General features: G+C 34.5%; 3 protein-coding genes across 3 annotated transcripts in view; 2 read left to right on the top strand and 1 right to left on the bottom strand.

Annotated features, from left to right (window-relative positions):
- Window positions 1-2,498, top strand: part of LOC140756152 (uncharacterized) — a 39,919-nt gene extending 37,421 nt beyond the window's left edge. The window contains exons 35-37 of the mRNA XM_073091592.1: window positions 459-623; window positions 1,576-1,757; window positions 2,129-2,498. Coding sequence (XP_072947693.1) covers window positions 459-623; window positions 1,576-1,757; window positions 2,129-2,209 — 428 coding nt within the window. The 3' untranslated portion in view covers window positions 2,210-2,498. The remainder of the gene's footprint in view (window positions 1-458; window positions 624-1,575; window positions 1,758-2,128) is intronic.
- Window positions 2,499-3,647: 1,149 nt separating this feature from the next.
- The window catches only part of LOC140756263 (TBC1 domain family member 12), a 40,852-nt gene continuing 31,367 nt past the window's right edge, over window positions 3,648-13,132 (top strand). Inside the window, exon 1 of the mRNA XM_073091740.1 lies at window positions 3,648-4,483. Within this exon, the coding sequence (XP_072947841.1) occupies window positions 4,056-4,483 (428 nt within the window). The 5' untranslated portion in view covers window positions 3,648-4,055. The remainder of the gene's footprint in view (window positions 4,484-13,132) is intronic.
- LOC140756264 (retinol dehydrogenase 11) lies at window positions 6,423-8,176 on the bottom strand. The gene is made up of 2 exons (XM_073091742.1): window positions 7,092-8,176; window positions 6,423-6,893 (listed from the first exon to the last, which is right to left on the bottom strand). The coding sequence occupies exons 1-2, from the start codon at window positions 7,794-7,796 to the stop codon at window positions 6,540-6,542; spliced, it is 1,059 nt and encodes a 352-aa protein (XP_072947843.1). The 5' UTR covers window positions 7,797-8,176; the 3' UTR covers window positions 6,423-6,539.

Below are 13,132 nucleotides of genomic sequence, written 5' to 3'. Positions count from 1 at the left end.
AGTTGTTCTACTTGGGATCGATCGTTCTACTGATATAATCATATTGACGTTTCTGTGTAACGTTGTATGTATGGATGTTCACATGTACATGAAATACATGAAATTTCCCAGGGCGGTAGATGCTTTTCAAAATCTTTACTATTTAAACTACTTTTTACTACTAATACTAATAAAGAAGCATATAATTGACATAAAAAATCGCACATGTAAGTTTGACATTTGAACTCTAAATGGGGTCTACGCTTGCTACTTCCTGTGATGGAGGCCAAATTTTAAAGAATTTTAAAAAACACAAACATATATAAAAAAATAACAAAAAAATACAATCGACTTCTATGTCACTACAAAGTAAAAAAAATAAATAAATGTTAGTTTAGTACATAGTTCTGACATCGGCGCTCAATATATTTCGTTGGATATCGGCGTTAACAGTGTGTCCAATATGTGTGTGTTGCCAGTGGTGAAGCTAGTGAAGGCGCGCGGCGTGGTGTCGGGCGTGCTGGGCGGCGCGCTGGCGGCGGCGCGCGCGCTGGCCGACGCCGCCGCGCGCCGCCTGCTCGCCCGCGCGCTCCACGCCGCGCTCCCGCAGCGGCGGCTGGCGCATCTCGTGCGGCTCGGACACGGTTAGTGCTGCTTCTATTTTAGAATAGAATAGAATAAAAATAACTTTATTACGTAATGCATTGTACACACACATGACAATAATTAATTACAAAAATAGGTTAATCGAAAACTTAAGATACATAATATAGCAACACAAACGAGTAAAAAAGAAAAAAATACAACAGTTAAATAGATGCGTTCTTGCATATCCCTATGCTTGTATGTATACATTGCATACGGAAAAGGCACTCACTCAGCATTGATGCCATGGTGTGTTGCACCACGGCGCTGATTTTCAATGAGTCCACAGAGTGACTCACGGATATGCGTACAGACAGCAAAGAGGAACAAGGTGTAACACGTGATTTTACGTTTGTTAATTTAAATGTGGGTAGAACCCTTCATGGTCCCATTCGGGAGGCACTACTACCCTAATTGCAGCAGTATTAACCAGTTATTTATAGAGTCTATTGAAAGAGACATTTGTAAAACTGCTAGTCCACTCTGAATGTAGAAATGAATCGTGTCGCCATAGTCAATTGTATGACTACACTTGCTGCAACAATTTCACAACGGACTAGCAATTTGGCGGGGATTGTAGCAACGTATCTGTGGGGCTGCAGACAGGCAACAAGTCCACCACATCACATAGATCTCCAATATTTAGATAGATAGATAACAGCTGATGTCTATCGGTGGCAGTGGCCACTGATCTGTAAACAAACTGCAAGTTGTTTATTACTTGAATAAAATATTTTTTTACACATTAAGTTTGCAAAAAATCTAAAAAATATTTTCCAATCATTATGATAAACTGTATTTAAAGACATATTTATTATGCATATTTTTATAGTTGTAGTATAAAATTTGCATAATATGAGTAAGATTTCTAGCGTAATTCATAATATTTTATATACTTATATTCATTACACTTATTTTCAATTTAATAAATAAATATTTACACTTTTCCAGCTGTCATATTTGGCAAGAAGGCGTCCACGCCGCGAATGGATCCGTTGTTACAGCGGGAGCAAGCTCGCAAGCAGCTACTGAACAGTATTCCTCCAAGTGCCACTATTATTGTAGGACCGGGCCTGCCCACGGCGGTGCTCACTGCGTTCGAGGTTGTACAGTGTCCGCAGCTTAATAAACAGGTGTGTTTATGCACTAATAACAAAGTTATAAAAATGTCTATAAATATGTCTTGTTGCATATGTCCCACATCAGGGAAATTATAACCCCAGTATATGTATGTAGCACCTACATTAAATAAGAAATGAAACGGTACTAGTAGCAGTAAAGCAAACCCATGTTTTCCTTCAAAATGCATGCTCTTAAGAAAATTTGCTAAAAAGTCCTTAAGAACGCCTACTTTCTCTTACAGATGGACATTATTACTATGTAGGAAATTAAAATATATTTAAATTGTCGAAAATTAACTAGATATTCTTATTCTTCAACGGTTAACATTTTTATTGTTATTAATTTTTATTTGAATTTTCATAATACTATTGTTTTGTTACAGTTAGTCTACAATCTACTGGACTTGTGCGTGCTAGAACTATTTCCGGAACTGCGTGACACTGACTCGAGTAAAATCAGTTGAAGGCAAAGGGTTGTTTAGATGTGTTATTATTTATTGAGTATTTTTGTAAATTTCGAGTAATTACGTCAGTCGTGTGAGTTCATAGCGTCATTTTTTTATTTTTGTTAACTTTGTGCGTACTTTGTATTTAATTGTAAATATTCAAATAATATCGAATATATTTTTGTAATAATAGTTTAATTACATCTCTGTCTTCATCTAAGATGAGCGGCATTACAGTGAGAACACAGAATCGAAATATTTGCAATATAGAAACAAAACACCACAATAAATTATTTTCATACTAAAATGTGTTTGATTTTTACCTATCGAAACCAGAATAATAAATATATTTATATCAAATCCACAATTTTGTATTCAATGGATTATTTGTTTTCTTCTTTAAATTTAAGTCTATTGATCAGTTCAAAACAAAATGTTAATTTTGTAACAAATTAAATGAAGTTATTACGACAAAAGTTTTCATGAGTGATTGTCTATTTTTAACTAATAAATACTAACAAAATCGGAAAAGCCGGCTGCTTAAAAATAATTAACTGAGAAGGGCAATAAGCTTATGTCACTCCCACAGTTAGTAGTGCACTTTATTGTGTTAAAACTGTTAAAAGCCGTCGAGCCGTTTGGATTCGTAAGGCGTGCGAAAGATTTAAAAAGAAACCTGAACATGAGAAAAATTACCCTTCGCAGTAAGGTAAAAACTTGGGTACATTAACTTCTTTTAAGAGTAATTTAATAGTAGCCTGAAGTAAAAATAGCCTATCCCATCTTTTACAAAGCCTCTTATTTTCTGAGAAAGTTCTATCAACATTAATTTATCTGTTTTCAAGATTAGTTAATTAAGAGGACTGGAAAGTGAGACAAAAGTATTTATGATTTCTGGTACCAAAAATATTCATATATTTCATATTTTTATGTGTAACAATGAGCTTAGAAACAAATTTTTATTTTGAAATCACTGTATAAATATTTGTGATTCCAAGTTTTGTTTTGACAAGTTTTCCCAAATTAAAAGGAAAATATTTTTAATGGGCATTCTCCATTGCGTTTTGTTTTGTTCAAGATGTATAAACTATCTTGTCAATTCGTTGTACATACTTTTAAAGTTAGTTTTACAATAGGAAAGTTATAATGAAAAGGCAATGATTATGCATTTCAATACAAACTACAGCAGTGTCATTATATATTTCATTAATAAATGCATTAAAATATAATACACATATATGCTTTTACTTACGTACATCTTAAACATGTGCAATATCAAAACGTAATATTTCGTTCAGAAACTAGTAAATCCATTTCTATACGCAATAAGAATCCTACCAAATAAGAATGTTCATACTTTATTCATAAATGCTAAAGCGATGTAAGCTTTTTATTTTAGTTACATTATATTTCATTCTTATGAATACTCGTGATTTTCGTTCAAGAACGAGCTGTGATGCAAATGTCAATTTATTTACAGTCGAAAGGAAAAGGTGGTGGGTGTGTGGCTTTGTGTTTTAATTTCTACGATTTCTTTAATTGAATAAACAGCAATGGTAGCGTTAAAGTAGTGTTATAATCAAATAAACAAGTTATTTCGAAGATTTTAAATAATAACTTATCTATTTATTGTTGTTAATGAGATAATAAAATTGTTATTTTCACAAGCTTTCTAATTATATCCGAAATAATTAAATTGTTTTTGTGCGGTATGTAAGTAAATAATATACGAAAACGGTGTTATATTATTAATTAGTGGTGCCAAATTAGTAACGAGCATTAGAAATGGCATATCCGAGTCATGTTTTGGTTTATAAAAGATGGATGTAGTTCTTGAATATAGTTCGATATTCGAATCTTCAGAATGTCGACTCCTTGCCAAAAAGGCGGGATGCGCCTCAGTGAAGCGTTGGATAACATGCAACTAGCGTACAATCCCATAACGAAGCAGTTGCATTTTGTGAGTCCTAAAGTCGAGAAACCAGTGGAGACTGCTGATGACCTCGACAAGCTGTCGAAGAAGAGCAGTTTCAGTGATGAAGGCAATTTCTCGATATCGACTTGCGAGAAGAGTGATACTAGTGATTCTCCCAAGAGCACCCTTCAGTGGGGTGGTAGTGTGAGTGGTCACCACCGAGGGAAGGATGGAGGTTCCTTCTCAAGCACCATATCCAGTTTGTCGGAGTGCTCGCTTGGTTCCAGTGCATCGAGGGAAGATGAGCTGGCTGATGTTGTCACTGATCAGGAAACCAGTAAACTCAAGAAGAAGGGATTCTCTGGTTTCTTTAGCAGGTGAGTTAGTTATTCTTTTTTGTATAGTGTTGGATTTCACTTAATAAGAAATATGTCGATGTAAAGGTATTAAATCACCGACCTACAGAGATTTTTTTGTGGGTTTTCCTTTACATAAAGCTTCTTACGTTATTTCTCGAAGACATAAGCTTGTCAACCTATATCAAACTTTTTATAGCATAATGATGTTATTGTTTTACTCTGCAAAGAAATTTTATAATAAACATTGATAAGATATTGAACAGTAATGTTCATTATAATAATTATTTATAATTCTGTTTATTATAATTAGCCAGAATCAGTAAAGCCACATACCTCCTCAGGAAAATAATGAATATTATATCTTTAAACACGAATAATGACTTCATAAATATATTCCTTACTAATGTGTCTCAACAAATCTGTAATTTTTATGTCAGAAAGGGTTTCTAACTATCAATATTCTACTGTCATTGGCTGTTCCATTGCTACTTATTTTTTACCTAAAGGTCCATAATACTACTGAGTTAAATTCAATCCATGCCTACCGTACCGTCTACATGTTACATACACAAACAATCATACAAATAGCTTTCACCATCAAAGTGGTCACAGTGTAATATAATGCTCACATAAAAAATAATATAATTGGCAGAAGTTGACATTCCACTTGTGTCACCTCTCACTGACTTACTTAAATGGTTTTATATAACAACATTTGTATTAATTTTATGTATGCTAATCAAGACTACTTTGTCACTTGTAGAATTTATTTTTAACCATACATTTCTAATAAAAGATATGGTGGTTGCATACCTCGGTGAAGACAAACTTATTGTCATTGTATAGGTCATATTCTGATTTTGTAGTAAAAAATAATTTACAGTTTGTAAGTGGCAGGCACTTAGGCCTGTACAAAATAAATATATTTAATAGCAGTTTCATTGACCATTAGTCTCGTATTTTGCAATTTATACAATTATATTATGAGGGATTAAATTATGAGGGTTTTGTAGATAATATACACAAATAAATACTATTATAAACTACAAAAAGTAATTAAGGTGTTTTTGTATAATACCTAAAGCAACAGGAAAACAAACTCAATATTATTTAGTATGTATAAAGTTATTATAAATGTTGTAATTAAATTGTGTGGTATAGGTAATATTTGGTAAATACAGATAATGCTGTTTACATTTAAAATCAAATTTAGAATTCATGACTTCCTTTTAACATCTAGCAAGTTCAGTTATGTGATCGTTCAGAGTTCAGTTTCAGGTACAGAAATAAGATTCATATAAAATAAAAATATATGTGATTTACATGTTATTGTCATTTCCTAAGCTTATGTGTATGCTTATTTGCAAATTTATAACAAAACTCAAAAACTCATTAGAAGATTTTTGTGGCAATCCCTAAAATATATGATGGAGCTTTTATAGGAAATTGTAGTTTTTGGATCCAGAAGTAGTTTACTACAAGAATAACAACTGTAAATTTATATGTGTTCTGTGGCCATGATTATATAAAAAAAGTAAAATATTTTATTTTTAAAATATTTGGAAATATACAAATTGTAGCTATTGTTCATACTGTATACTTTTAATCCCAGCGCGGTAGATGATGGTGCATTAAGCTATGACTCATCAATGTTATTAATCAGATTAGTCAAGAAGCACAGTTTTTGCTAGCTACTTTTTATGGATATTTGAGCCAATTTAAGATTTTAACATGAATTGCTTGTGGTTCTAATGATAATTTTATTCAGATTTCACAGATTATTTAAAGTGGTACTCTATTAAGACTCTATTTCTTCATCTAAATCCTAAACTAGGGTTTGTTGTACTCTTAAATAGGTATGGTAGTGGTAAAACTTCTGTACTTAAGCGAATCTTTACTAGTTGAGTTTTATTTGAAAAGTGATAAAGATGGCTTTGTTTCTAAAAAAACAAGTATCAAAAATGTATAATATATTTTAATAAATAAATAGTAATACAAAGATATAAATGGAATATTTACTTATACATCTACATCATCAGTCTTAATTAAGAAGACTTAGTAAATAATAATCATATTATTGACATACAACACCAAACTTGTCTGCATTAAAATTAAGCAAATCACAAGATAGTTCAAATAGTTTCTTTTGATGCTCAGCATTTTTCGAAAATCTGTTGCTAAAGCCTTCTTTGCAGTTACTGATGTACAATCCTCCCCTGTCTTCAATTTCTTTGTCAAAACACGCATAAAGTATTGAAACCGCTCCCTTCTCTGGGGTTTTGAAGAACATTTTCTTCAACCATGGGAACTTTTTGAAGTTGGAGTGTTCAAAAAGATCAGTGTCGACAATCCCAGGGTGTACAGAATAGCATTTGACGTTAACTCCATCTTGTTCTAGAATTTTATCCACATATCTTGCTGACATTATCTGAAACAAATATAATATTTATTGAACATTATGTATTAAGAAATTCTGTAAGTCTAATACTTGTATTATGTACCTTATTGATAAAACTTTTAGGATGTATACAGAATTCTATATTAGAATGGTATCAATTCAAATAACACTTGAAAGATCAAGGACCTAAATGTTGTTTACAACTATAAAAACATAAACCAGTTATACCTGGGCTAACTTAGATTGTGCGTATGCGGCGGTAGTATCGTAATGCTCCTTCATATTGATATCGTCGAAGTAAATGTATCCGGGAAAATGTCCGCATGACGTCACATTTACGATTCTCGAAGGTTGCACCTTATTGCCGGCCTTTTTTAATGCTGGCAACAATAAGTGTGTCAAGTAGAAATGACCGAGATAATTCACAGCCAATTGTGACTCGAAGCCGTCCTCTGTGAGTCTGTAGTCGCCAAACATAATGCCCGCATTGTTTACCAACAAGTGAATTTCGGGAAATTCCTTCAAAACGCTGTCGGCGAACTCTTTGACCGACTTCATTGACTGCAAATCTAACTGGAATGCGTGTAGTTTGTGACCGTTTTCCATAGTTTCGGCCAATTTCTTCGCCAACTCTGGTCTTCTGATGCCCATGACGACGGTCATTTTTGCTTTCAATAGTCCTCTAACTACTTCCGTTCCGATTCCGCGTGCGCCTCCCGTTATTACGGCGATTCTCTTGTTTGCGTCTGGCAACACTATCTTGTTCCTCCACACGTTCACCCAGTCGTCTATGAGGCCCCCGGCGCCGGCTCCCTGCATATCGAGCGCGTAGCGTAGTTCACTTAATATGTGCTTTACCCGCTTGTGCCTATTCAGATACCAATAAACGCCAGCCGCTATCACAACTGCTGCAGACGTTATCGCGAGCGACATTCTTGTAGATGTATGTTGTCGTCCGTCCGACACGACGCGGCCGCTGCACTGACTTGTGGGCTTTCACTCGCTTGAAAATCGTCTACGCTTTCTCCCGCTGTTTGTATTCTATGTACCGTTAGTCCTGCCTGAATGTGGTAGCGCGGGTTTTAACTGTTGTAATGCAGAAAAACAAATGCTAATGTAATGACTTTGTTCTACAGAGCATATCGTTGCGAAGAAATCAGATCATGTGTGTAAAATGAACATTTTTGGTAGGTGTATAATAATGCAATTTAATTAAATTTAATTTCAATACAAACGAGAACAGTCTGCTAAGCCTAAGTACCAGGAAAACACTGATTGGTTTCGCCAGTCGCCAGTCGCCACACGAAGTCAAACATGACACTCCCGTCATGCGCATTACGTCATTTTAGTTATTGAGAGTAGTACCGTACCGTATCTGACAACCGGATTCCATTCCATGGTGTTGCCAGCTCATTTAAGAATATCGCCTATTTTGTACCAATAACCATTTATTTTCTAAAAATTAATTTGAATGAATCACCGTTAATACTGATTTGCTATTGCTATGTGGGTTATCGGTTTGGCTTTGCTCCTGGACTTTTATGATTCTTACTTTTTTGTATTTGCTGTTTTTCATGTTTGTGTACTATTGTGTATTTGTGTATAAGTTGCATTTAATCGTGGCATGCCTCTCAAGTTTATCAGGAATATCATCTAAACTAACTATATATTATTCCCATAATATGAACCAAGTGATATGACACTTATGATTGTAGTGGGTATAATGAATATTGTAATCTAACAAAAATATCTCGACTCACATATGCCTTCATTGTGTGTTTATTTAATCAATTCGTGTTAGTTCACCTCGATTCTAATTCCAATATACTTGTTATCGATCATTGTAATAAATCTAATCAAATCAGAGCATAATAAAAAAAATTACAGATTTTTTCAAATGTAAATAATATGTTATCGTTAACTAAGATGTTTAGTTCAGAGAAGAAATGACGAAAGAAAGTCCATAACACATACCTTTAAAATTGATCACATATGTCGACCGGTTTAGTTTTTTTTCTGATTTGTAATATCTACCTATCTACCTACCTAATATCTACTATGGTCATCTACACTAAAACCCAGTATTTATAGCAGAATAAAATGGTATCGCCAATTACACAACGTGCGGGTTGCCTAACAAGTATTGTGTTGTAGATACTCGCTAAAGAATTCGTTAATTTTTTTTGTTATTGATTAGTTAAGGCATTTGTGAATAAAGATTCGAATGGAGATATCCATTGTTAAATGACAACAATTCATACATGCGTTAATTACTTTACTTTATTATTCCAAATTTCCAATGAATGAACTTTCAATTAAAGAAATTATTAATTAAATCCCTCTTTTGCTCTGTTAAACACCGCACGTTTGTTTGCAATAATATTAATATGTTGCTCTTTTCCTGGATAATTGGCTTTCCTTGCCCCTGCAACATATTTATTAATATAGTCTTAATGTTAAATGTCATTCACTTTATGGTATCAGTAAAATCTATCTTGAAACAATGTGCAGTGCAAGTAAATGTGCAACAATCATTATTTTAGACAAAAAAATAGGTCTCTTTGTCTATGATCCGAGAGCTGCAATAAAGTCACCGCTTCGAGCCGTATACCTTCGTTAAAAACCTGTGTCGGATGGTATGTGTCACGTAAGATTTATGCGATATCTCGTCTCAGTAACGGTTTAAGAGGGCACTCGGCCCGGGGTCGGACCGGGTATTAATTAAGGCTTCCGATACCACGAGTGCTAGTGGCGCATGACGATGCTGGAGTAGATATTCTAAGCGTCTGTGGCGGATAGGTCGCTTTAAGAGACTATTCATTTGGGACCTTGCTTTCTCAAAGACTTCAATCTGGTGTCTCAGATAAGAGAAAAAGATTCTGCAATTTTCTATGCCATTTAAGATATACCTAAATTTTACAGAAATATTGTGATTTCTATAAAATTGAGTATACACTGAATCCGGGCGGGTTAAATGGGTATTTTTAATGAGAAGTTACATAATTTACTTAAATAACTATCATTTTACGAAACGGATTAATGTCACGGTATGATTGTTTTTGCCTGTACGGAAAATACAGATCAAAATATGGAAATTTTCTTACTGTTGTACTGCGAGTGTCGTGACGTCTTATCGACTATCATGCACTTGATAACGTATCATTAGATTGTACGCAATCTGGCTTAATGACTCTCTCCGTAACCACCGTTTGTTATCAATAATTAAGTACACCATATTAATTAAAAGGAGATAATTTTCATTGAATTCTTATCGATAATAGGCTAAAGGTTAAACAACCGTGTATATTCAAGGAAAGTCAGATATTGAAAAAATAACGAAAAATACGCGATCTCGAAAAAATTTGCTATAAAAAATATTTAAAGCGAATAAGCCTTGTCTAACGTCAGCGGTTAAGCATTTTTATTAAAGAAGAACCTTTTTAATATTAAATAAGTTGAATATTAAAGAAGATTGAAAATTACTTGAAACAGCAACAGAATTAAAACGATTAATTATTGAGTAACAAGGAATCGAATACAGAATGAATTCTTACATGTACGGACGTCGGAAAAGATAAGGTTTTAACTTTTTAACATAATAACTCGTATTTTGAATGGATGAGTAAGCTAAAAATCACGTAGTATGGTCATAAACAACTTCAATATGCTCGTTCTGATACTCGGTATCGGCTACTTTATGTAAACACTTGAAATAGGCACCAACAAACATTGTTCAAATGTTTTATCACTCGAGGCCAAGTGCATGGAGTTCTTTATTCCCGTCCGAGTCACTTCAGCACGTACAATGGGTAAACAGACTCATATCATCATGTACGATTGTAGGTACACTTATTGTTCTATACAAGTGTTTCGATTGGAAGTGTGTACGAAGATTGAAATGCAAAACGCGAGAGTGCCTGGCGATTGACTGATAAAGGTCAGTGATTGTTGGCGAGTCCATACAAATGTTGAGGTTATGCGTTTATTTATAGTGACTTATTAATTGTGTACATGTTTCTATTGCAATTATGACTCCTTGACTTGATTGAGTTTGTGTGGTATTTAAAAAGTACGCGTAGGTGTCAATGATCATTATGTTGATTATGATTAGTTTAAAGAATGTGCAGAAATAAATTCTAGTCGTAAGGTCGAATGAAAATGTTAGGTTTCTTAGAGCAAGTGTCTAACTAACCGCCTGAAGCTCTACTGTCATTATATATTTATTTCAGTCTCAAAGAAACTATGTCTACGTTCCTGTGTACGCGTGATAAGGTCTCCATCTACTGGAGTTCTATCTTAGTTTTTAGGGGCAGCTTTTAAAAAAGATCTAAGTAAAGTTGCTGTCTTGTTTGAATTTTATGTCCATCAGCAACTGTGAATTATTTATTTTATAAATTAACATATTACTTGTTATTCAGCATGCCATAATAGAAATTAAATTACAATCTTCAATAAAATATGTATACCTGTAACAGGTAAAGACGTTCTTTGTCCCTGTAGTTCCGGTACTAGAATTAATAGGGCTACGGTATCCCCTGCCTGTCGTAAGAGGCGACTAAAAGGGGCTTCCGGGGTTGCGGGCGGCAAGGTGCTCGAACCGTCCAGTATGCTACCCCGGGAAGGACGGCGGTGTGTGTGTGGTCGCATACCGTCGTAATCACCAGATGTTGTGGGAGGAGCGAACGATCCACCAGGGCAGAGCCCGATCCGGGCATCGTGCTTGTTGTGTTCCGTTGGAGATCCCGGAGTTCTCCAACAAGCGCTGAGGACGGCCACCGGGGGGGTTTTAGTGTGGTAAAAATCCCACATAACCCGGCGTCGCTCACACGTCGTCGGGTACCTTTTGAAGGTTTCCCTCTCGAAAAGAAAAACAAAGGTAAAGATGTCCTTACAAGATGTATAAATCAGTTTTAATAAGTTCTCAGAACAAGCCTCATGGTTTTTGTTTTGTAACCACGTTGAAATTAATCGTTAATGTAATCGTTAAGGCCACATTAATACAGAGATTACAAGAACCGAGATAACTCTGCACAAAGAAATGTATACAGCATGTCGGCCTGTCAAGATAACGAATGATGGAGAAGAAATATCTGTATTGTTCACTGTAATACTTATGTCAAATAGATTCGATTCTTCGATTAAGGCTTCTATTTCGCCTTGGTCTATGTCTATATATAATACAAATAAAAATCAAAAAATAAAATTTACTATAAACGTTGTAGCCTATTGTTATTTTTTTATCCAATAGCATATAGACATTCATTGCTAACTTAAGCGTCCCCTAGAAAGTAGATTTGCTACAGGCATCGCCTATGGCGGGCGTGTCGATGATCGTAGTAGATAAATGATTTCGCTGGCAGATCTTTGTTAGTCTCCTGGATTAAATCACCCGTTGTCCCAGTCCCAATCACGTTTGTCATGTTCTTCAGTATTTTTTTTTGTATTTTATAAATCAACTAAAGACCACATAATTCTTATACAACAAAATTGCATGCTCAAAACAGGGTAATATATACATGTAGTTATTAAAGTATCTATTTTAACTTCAGGCGAGAACATTCGAGCAAAACTGCATAGTTTAATGAGACAGACACAATTAATGTAGTTTAATGAGAAGACAGCGCCCAAGCGGACGTTTCGAGCACTAGATTGATTGTCGGGGATCTGTCAAATAATTTTCCGATTGATGTGAATGTATCTGAGTAAAATACATACAATGTTTACCACGACATCGTGAGTTATTACTTATTACCCATTCAAGTAACATATACAATAAGACGTTTCCTTTCAACTATAGGCCAATTGGCAAACCATCTCATTATGTGTTTAAGTGCAATTTTGTAGTCGACAATAGTACGGCGGATGCGAATATTTACGAATTGAGTTTATTCCTGTATTGCCGTATAAGATATGAGGGTTTTAAAATATAATCTTAGAAATATGTTGCGATTAAAGTGTTATATGAAGTACCTACAACCCGACGTTGTGATGGGGCATTAACAATACTTCCTCTTAATAGATAAAAGAGACAATCGGAAATAAATTAAAAATGTATCCCATAAGGTTTAATTTGGGAGACCTAAACGCAATGCCTAACCTCACTCTTAACACTACATGCCGGTGCAGTCCATGTTAAAAACTGTTATTAAAATTGTTTATTGCGTTCTTGATAATTACGATTATGTAACAATGGGTACTTTATATGTGTAGATATAAAGTACCCATTGGAAATTTCATAGATAGTAAAATTTTGCGTGGTCATACCAAAT

The sequence above is a fragment of the Epargyreus clarus genome, unplaced genomic scaffold (assembly GCF_041222505.1).
Source record: "Epargyreus clarus isolate Ecla_fem2 unplaced genomic scaffold, WU_Ecla_fem_2.2 ptg000034l, whole genome shotgun sequence".
NCBI lineage: Eukaryota > Metazoa > Arthropoda > Insecta > Lepidoptera > Hesperiidae > Epargyreus > Epargyreus clarus.
Note: the sequence above shows the minus strand (reverse complement) of the source record. Positions and strands in the feature narration are given on the sequence as shown.

Excerpts from the sequence above, each read along its gene's own strand:
- LOC140756264 (XM_073091742.1), bottom strand. The coding sequence starts at position 7,796 with ATGTCGCTCGCGATAACGTCTGCAGCAGTTGTGATAGCGGCTGGCGTT. Across the intron at positions 6,894-7,091 it reads CACAATCTAAGTTAGCCCAG|ATAATGTCAGCAAGATATGT; the intron begins GTATAACTGGTT and ends TATTTGTTTCAG.